The 8,380-nt window shown below is 47.4% G+C and overlaps 1 protein-coding gene across 1 annotated transcript; it reads right to left on the bottom strand.

The window, feature by feature from the left end:
- Positions 1-5,270: 5,270 nt before the first annotated feature.
- On the bottom strand, positions 5,271-7,539 carry LOC143961811 (E3 ubiquitin-protein ligase TRIM39-like). The gene has a single exon (XM_077471141.1). The coding sequence runs from the start codon at positions 7,504-7,506 to the stop codon at positions 5,938-5,940; it is 1,569 nt and encodes a 522-aa protein (XP_077327267.1). The 5' UTR covers positions 7,507-7,539; the 3' UTR covers positions 5,271-5,937.
- Positions 7,540-8,380: the final 841 nt, after the last annotated feature.

Here is an 8,380-nt window from a genome sequence, read left to right as displayed (position 1 = left end):
GGGTTAAGTGTGTCCTAGGGGTGTGTTGCTAACTGTGGGTGAGGAGTGGCTGTGTTGTACACATCACTGATCTCTGCTCCAATCACAGGGAGCAGAGATCAGTGACACTGTTGCCAGGCAGAATGGGGAGATGCTTGTTTACTATAGCATCTCCCCGTTCTTCGCAATGATCGCGGGTATCCCCGTGGCGATCGAGTCCGCGGGACCCGCAAACTGACTCACGGAGGTCCCGACCAGAGCCCGTGGTGCACGCGCGATGGCATGGCGGCAAATTTAAAGGGATGTACCATGTACGCCCATTTGCCTGTCCGTGCCATTCTACCGATGTACATCTGTGTGTGACAGTTGGGAAGCGGTTAACACAAAACAATGTTTGAAAATGAAATGTGATGTGTCCAGCAGCAAATATCAACCTCATCAGCAAGCCCCCCCCCCCCCCCCGGTCACAGCACCATACCTCTGGTGGCGGAGGACATCCCCTACCCAATCGCAAGCCAACACCCCCCATCTGTTACAGCACTAGCTCAGTCAGCTCTGGTACATGGAACACCTGGGTGGCAGCTGGAGAGGAAAGGACAGTGTGCAGCCGCACCCCCCCCCCCCCCCCCCCGGGTCGAGAGCAGATTATGACAGGCTTGGGCAGCGCAGGAGTGAAAGAAGGAGGAGGACAGGTGCCAGGCACGCCCATGTCACCCTTGAGACTTTGAGATGGTGTCACCCTTATAGCAGGTGCCACTGCACCCCCCCCCCCCAGCGATGCCACTGTGGTCTCTTAAGGTCCAAATGTTATTAAATAACTATGAGGTGCCTTGAGTTTTAACAAGTAGCTAATGAATTGGGTCTAGGGGTAAGAAGACCTCCAGGGTTTGACTCAGGGGTTGCTGAACACAGATCCAAGGCCTTCAAGCCTGCTCCCACTGCATTCTCTACATCTTGGGTTCTCTCCTCCTCCCGGAAGCATGTGACCCTCAGCTTATATGTGAGTCCTACCCCTGCCAACACAATTTAATGATTGGTCCAGAGCTCTCCAAATAAGCTGCCTACCACTCCAGTCCCAAATCTTGCCTCCCTTCCAGAACATTTCCACAGAAAGGCTGAGGGGACTTCCTTGAGCCATAGTGTAGGTGACCACACCCACCTCTATTCTAGCACTCCCCTCTCCCAAATAAACAACCAGGCCTAAAAAGTACAAGGCCCTGGCCAAATCTACCTATCACTATTTACAGAAAACCTATTAAGCACCCAGCTAAATAGGGTGGGCACCATATGTTTAAATTGCAACTGCCATGGTGCTGCTCATGTGATCAGTTACGACACCGGCCATTTGATGGCTTGACAGTTTGGTTGAGGACACAAGCAAATATAACAGTTGGCAATCCTGGCATGATTTACTGCTGTTTAGGGGCTCTGAGCTTCAGCAAAATGCCAGCCCCCATAAAGAAGAAAGTTGTTATGGGTAAAGTTCCGCTTTAACCACTTCAATACTGGGCACTTATACACCTTCCTGTCCAGACCAGTTTTCAGCTTTCATCGCTGTCGCACTTTGAATGACAATTGTGCGGTCATGCAACACTGTACCCAAACAAAATTTTTATAATTTTTGTAGCCATGCTTTGCTAGCTTATGCATTGCAGTAGGTTATGAGTAAGAGTTTGGCTCCCTCTAGTGTCTTTTTTATTTAATGCTATTAAGACTTTTTGTTTGGTTTCATTAAAGTCACGCTCCAAAGCATTGTGGGAGATATAGTGAATGAGGAAGTGACTCTCATGTGCTAATACTCAGTCTTTGAACTACTGACCCACAATGCTTAGTTCACCTACCCACAATGCCAGGTCACAGAACAACCTGCTGGGTAGTGACATATAAGGGGCAGTGCGGCCATTTGTCCGGCCTCTTGGGACGCCATTCAAAGCCTGCCTGCAGAGGGGTCTGTGTGTGACCGAGAAATTGCGCCCTGGAAGGCGCGGAGCGGAATCATTTGGCCTCTGAGGAGTTTCCAGAGCACAGTCAGCTGGACCAGCGTGCGGATGGACCGGAGGATCCGAGATTTCCAAAGGTTTCCTGCATTACAGTAACATCAGCCATCGGAAGGAGCGGTGTGGTGTGACAGCGCCAGCTGGGATCAGGACTGAGATACCAAGAAAAGAACCTTGCAAGCATCTGGGCATGTTGTGGTGAGCGGGCACTTGCCCAGATCAATATACTGTACTGTTGCTGTGTTACGTAGTTACAGACTGTTGGCGGGACTTGTAGTTTCTCAGAAGTATTTTCATTCATTCATAGCCTGCATACAATGGAACTTCAGGATTGTTTTCCATGTGCTATAAAGTTGAAGTTGCAACACATCCACCGCTAAGGAGGAATTATTGTAAGAGCCTTTTGTCACAAGTACATAACTATCAGCGCATTATTCCTTCTACAAGCTACTGCTTACTTGTTTCCCTGTTTGAATTTACAAATACTGCAGTCTAATAATCTGAGCTAGCTGAAGATCAAGAAAACAAGAGGCTTCTATCATCTTTCACAGAACATCATAGTTCACTTTGCATTCAGAACATTGTATTGCAACCTAGGGGGAGCCCTTGAGTGCAGGATATCAATATAGTGTATTGTACTGGCGTGCATAGCATCTCTTGCAGAATTGGTGTGTATGCTCTGGGGTTGGAGGGAAGGCGTTTAGTATATGAGTTTGGTATATTGGACGCTTATCCCATTTCTTTCCCATTTGCATACATATCTTATGGTAACTGTTTAATCCACACTCATAAAGCGTATATGTAACGTTGTCAATTGTTACTTGCTGTTTATGTTGAATTGCATTTTTCATTTATGTTCAGAATATATTAAAGTAAATTTACTTAAATATTCAGCAGCTCGTTGTGTGATTCTCATTGATAACATCACTTTACAATATGGAACCCGAGGTGTCAGAGGTAAGAGAGGATCCGCAGAGTAGGGGATAGCCAGTGGGGTATTGAGTTAATCATCAGCCCCTACGGGGGGGGTACCAATACATTTTGTTCCCACAAATAGAGCTTTCTTATGGTGGTGTTTGATCACCTCCTGGGGTTTTTAATTTCTGCTAAGCAAATAAAAAAAAAGACCGAAAATTTTGAAAAAAAATATTTTTTTAGTTTGTTACAAAACTTTGTAAATAAGTAATTTTTCTCCTTCACTTGTGGGAACTGATGGGGCTGCACTGATGGGCACTGATAAGGTAGCACTGATGCGCACCGATGAGGTGGCAATGATGATGGGCACTAATATGCGGCACTGATGGGACACTGAAAGGTGGCACTGATATGCAGCACTGATGGGCACTGAAAGGAGGCACAGATGGGCACTGATAGGCAGCACAGATGGGCACTGATAGGTGGCATGGATGGGCACTGATAGGTGGCACTGTACACTAATAAATGTTACTGGTGGATGCTAATCAGTGCCAAACAATGCCTGGCAATCAGTGATGCCCATTGTGGGCATGGATTAGCATCCATTATGGGCACTGGTTGGCATCCCTGGTGGTCTAGGATGGCATACCTGGTGGTGACTAGTGGTGGAATCCCTGGTAGTCCTAGTGGTGTCCCTGGATGTCCAGTGTGGGCAACCTCAGGGGGGCTGCACTGATAATTGATCAGCACAGACCCCCTCTGTCAGAGGAGCAGCCGATCAGGTCTCCTCTACTCGTGTCTGACAGACGCGAGTGAAGAAATGCCGATCACCGTCTCTTCCTGTTTGCACTGTGATCAGCTGTGATTGGACATGGCTGATCATGTGGTAAAGAGTCTCCGTCAGACTCTTTACCTAGATCGGTGATGTGGTGTGTCAGACTGACATCCCGCAACAACGATCACCGGGATGCACGCCTATTGTCTTGATATCCTGCCGGATGTCATATGACGTCCGGTCAGGATATTGAAACCACTTTGCTGCCAACATTTTGCTATATAGTTTTCACATTGGAACATTGACATACTGTAGGTCTACTATGATGGGGTTTGGTATTCAATGCCTTATTTTATTACAATAGCTTGGTTGTTATCCCTAAAAATCACCCAAATTTAATAACCAGGTTCTCCCCCCACCATAGACTTGAATGGGATCTGTAACATCATTCTAAACAAAACTCCTTGAAACTCAAATTGGGACAGATTTGCTACTCGCTTATCATAATTGGTCCCTATTACTAAATGTTAAAAGACTATTTTTTTTATTTAAATATTTCTTTCTGGAACAAAATTTGTAAAAGAACTACCTACAGATGGCTAGAAAATCAATGAAGTCTCCAACTGAAGTGACCTTATCCTTATAATCCTTATATTTTCTTTCTGAGATTTCCCAGAATTCTGTCCAGCATGAAGGAGACGTGTATTTCCAGGACTGAAAACTGCCGACATTGATAGAAACGTGAAACTGAGAAATAATGCAACTATCGCTGTTTATTATTACCATGAAGGTGAATTTACTAATTATAATTGATACAAATTATAATAGAAATCTCTGTATGAATTAATATTAAAATCTGCACAATTTCCAAAGACAACCCTCTATATCCCGGGACTGTCCCTGGAATCCAGACGTACCCGGCAGTTATAATTGTGTCAGTTAATACTTTTTATTCATTATATTTAATAATCATCTGTCATGAGAGAATCATGGTGGGGCTGCCATTGCTAAACCCTCCTTTTGAGAAATCTAGTTTCTTGTGCCTCTTATGCCGCGTACACACGATCAAACAATCAGGTGTAAAAGTCCGGCAAACTCAAGTCCGCCAAACAATCCCCCCGTGTGTAGCCTCCGGCATACTTTTTTGACCCGAAAGTACGGCGGACTTAGAATGCCGTGTTGCACTCCAATCTTCCCGCCGGACTGGCATTTCGGCGGACAATCCGGTCATGTGTATGCGAGTCCGCCGTACTTTTGAAATGAGCGGACTTTTCCCGCCCGGAGAAAGGTCCGCTCATTTCGAGCGGGTCTCCAGGTAGGCGGGGCCCGCGAAGGAGACGTCGCTGGCCCCGCCGCCTGGTATGGACTTAAAAGGGAACCCCAACGCCGAAAAAAATCGCCGTGGGGGTCCCCCCCAAGTCCACAACAGACCCTTGTCCGAGCACGCTACCCGGCCGGCCAGGAAAGGGGGGGCGAGCGCCCCCCCCTCCTGAGCCGTACCAGGCCGCGTGCCATCAACATGGGGGGTGCTTTGGGGAAGGGGGGCCGCGCGGCCCCCCCCACCCCAAAGCACCTTGTCCCCATGTTGATGAGGACAAGGGCCTCTTCCCGACAACCCTGGCCGTTGGTTGTCGGGGTCTGCGGGTGGGGGGCTTATCGGAATCCAGGAGCCCCCTTTAATATGGGGGCCCCCGGATACCGGCCCCCCACCCTATGTGAATGAGTATGGGGTACAATGTACCCCTACCCATTCACCTGTAAAATAAAGTACAAAAAAAACCACAACACACGACTGAGCGGACTTTCCTCCGCGTGTGTGGGCGAGTCCGTTCATTTCAAAAGTAGGGCGGATAGTACGGCGGACTTAGTACGCCGTATTAGTCCGCTCAAAAAGTGCCGCGCGTGGGCAAGTAGCCCATTCGGAAAGTCCGACGGAAAGTCTGGCGGGAAGTCCACCAGACTAAGTACGTCGGACATACCGCTACGTGTGTACGCGGCTTTACCGATACTTTTGCTTCACTACTGTCTTTTGACTCAGAGCCAGTATACAAAAAAATAACTCTGATATTTTTTATGATTCTTATTTATAGCATGTTTCTTCCTGGTAAGTTCTTAAGTTGGACCCAGCCAGGTATTTTCAGAAGAAAGACCTCAGTAAAAGCCCTCATATTTCTCCCATGACAGAGTCACCACTTCATCCAAGCAATGGCTGAACACAGAAACTTTCCCTCCACCTATCCTTGTGATGTCACTAAACTTTGGGTGGAATTCTCACATCTCTTGGTTCCACCCACTTATTTTTATACAACCTCCCCATACACCTATCCCAGCATGGAGGGGCTCAGTGAAGGTGGTGGTGAAGGTGTGGAGGTGTCGGATCGGGTCACACAGATCATAAAAGGAGATCCGCCCGGCCTCATAATCCAGATATATCCTGACTCTGTTACTGGAGCGATTGGCAGGTAAAGGGATCCAGTTACTGTCATGTATCACCCAATACTGATTACCAGACCTGTACAAACCCCAAGACTTTCTATTACATCCAATCAGTGACTTCCTTCCTCCCCTTTCCATACTGGGGTAACACATCCCGACTCTCCATTTATCTAATCCCCCGACATCCACTTCCCAGTAATGTCTCCCTGAGGAGAAACTCAGACTGCTCAACACCTGAGGCCAAAACCTAAATCTCTCTGGTGTTTCTGGGTGATTTTGGTCTATATATGACCTGGAAACAGTCTTCCTGTCATTTGATGTATATAGATCATTATGAGCTGTGTTTCCATCCAGTAATAAGTCTTCAGCTCCCTGTAAATAGAAGTATACATTTACCTCTGTTATTATATCAGATAAACCTGTGTGTAAGACTCCCGCCACATCCAGACCCCCTCCATCATGGAGGAGCTCCTCATGTCTCTCTCTGTCCTCATTATCTCCATCCTCAGTATCACACAAGTCACCTGTGTCTGATTCCTGTAAGACAGTCAGTGGATCCGTCACGTTACACAGCTCCTCAATGTGACGCAACTTCCTGGACAGCTCCTCCTTCTTTATTTCCAGATCCCAGATGGAGATGGAGATCCGCTCTGCCCTCCCGGAGATTTCCCTCAGGACTCTCTTCTCCAGGTCTTCCAGACGTCTCCTGAGATCTCTAAACAGGGCAGTGACTCTCTTGGTGTCACCGGCGGCTTCTTCTTCTACTTTCCTCCGGTGTTCCTGCAGACTCTGGACTCTTTCCTCCGTCTCCTCTCTCTTTGTCAGAAGTTTCTGCAGAACATTCCTCAGAATCTCCTTCTTCCTCTCAGAAGCCTCATCCAGTGACTCCATCTCATGTCCTTTATGTCCTCCAATCATACAAGATATACACACACAGGTCTCATCCTCAGTGCAGTAATACTCCAGGATCTTCTTATGGACGGAGCATTTCCTGCTCTCCATGGACAAGGTGGGGTCACATAAGACGTGTTCTGGGGACTTTTTGTGGACTCTCAGGTGTTTATCACACAGAAAAACCTCCCAGTGCAGACAGGATCTAACAGCAGGCACAGGAGAGTCCACACAGTGAGTACAGAAGACCCCGGACTCCTCTTGATCTTGATGAGTAGACAGGAAAGTCTCTGCTATGTTACGTAGTGTTATGTTCCTGGGCAATGCAGGACGATCCGAAAACTTCTCTCTGCATATAGGACAGGAATATCCTCCAGACCCCTCCTGAGTATCCAGCACACCATCAATACAGACCCGGCAGAAGTTGTGACCACATCTCAGCATTACAGGATCGGTATAAATGTTCAGACAGACGGAACATTTCAACTCGGCTCTCAGATCACCAGACGCCATCGCTGACAGCAGAAGAGAAACTAAACTGAAAGTTCCTGGTACTTTCTGACTTATATCTAAGATGTAGCAAGGACCTTTGAACATTGGATTACAACAGGTTTAACTCATGGTTGACTGTTTTTACAGGACATAAGCAACATAAACATAATTCAGTTTTTTAAAAAAAGTAGAATTCTAAAGACAATTACTTGACTTTTCTAGCCTTGTTCTGGAGTAAATTTAGGTGGAATGACCCTCCCAAATAGGCTGTGGTGCTAAAAAAGGATCAGAGCCTTCACAAAGTTACAGTTTTAGTAAATTTGGCAGTGCCTGCACCCAGGACAGGGTCTCTGTGAGCAGAGGGAATTGCCTTCCTATGAAATTACCGTATTTATCGGCATATAACACGCACTTTTTCCCCTTAAAAGCAGGGGAAAATCGTGGGTGCATGATATACGCCGATCCCCCGAAATTCTGAGCCTCTGGGCAGCTTTCAGCCACCTTCGGCTCTTCAAGGCGACTTTCGGCCACCTTCGGCCATTATCGGCGGCTTTCGGCCATCTTCGGCCATTATCGGCGGCTTTCGGCCATCTTCGGCCGTTCTCAGCAACTTCCGGCCGCCTTCGGCCGTTCTCGGCAGCTTTCGAGCTGGCGAGAAGAGCCGAAGGCGCCGGAGGCCCGTCGAGAACTACCACACGCCGCCGAGATACAGAGCCGGCATTTTAAAAAAATAAAAAAACAAATAGCAAAGAAAATAGACAAGGCTGCAATGGGGGACAAGACTGCAATGGTGGACAAGGCTGCATAAGGCTGCAATGGTGGACAAGGCTGCATAAGGCTGCAATGGTGGACAAGGCTGCAGATGACACTCATGGGCATATAAATGTAATTTTTT

The sequence above is a fragment of the Lithobates pipiens genome, unplaced genomic scaffold (assembly GCF_037356315.1).
Source record: "Lithobates pipiens isolate NorthernLeopardFrog02 unplaced genomic scaffold, aLitPip1_a1.2 Scaffold_8, whole genome shotgun sequence".
NCBI lineage: Eukaryota > Metazoa > Chordata > Amphibia > Anura > Ranidae > Lithobates > Lithobates pipiens.
The sequence above is the reverse complement of the archived record's forward strand: the minus strand, read 5'-3'. Positions and strand labels throughout refer to the sequence as shown.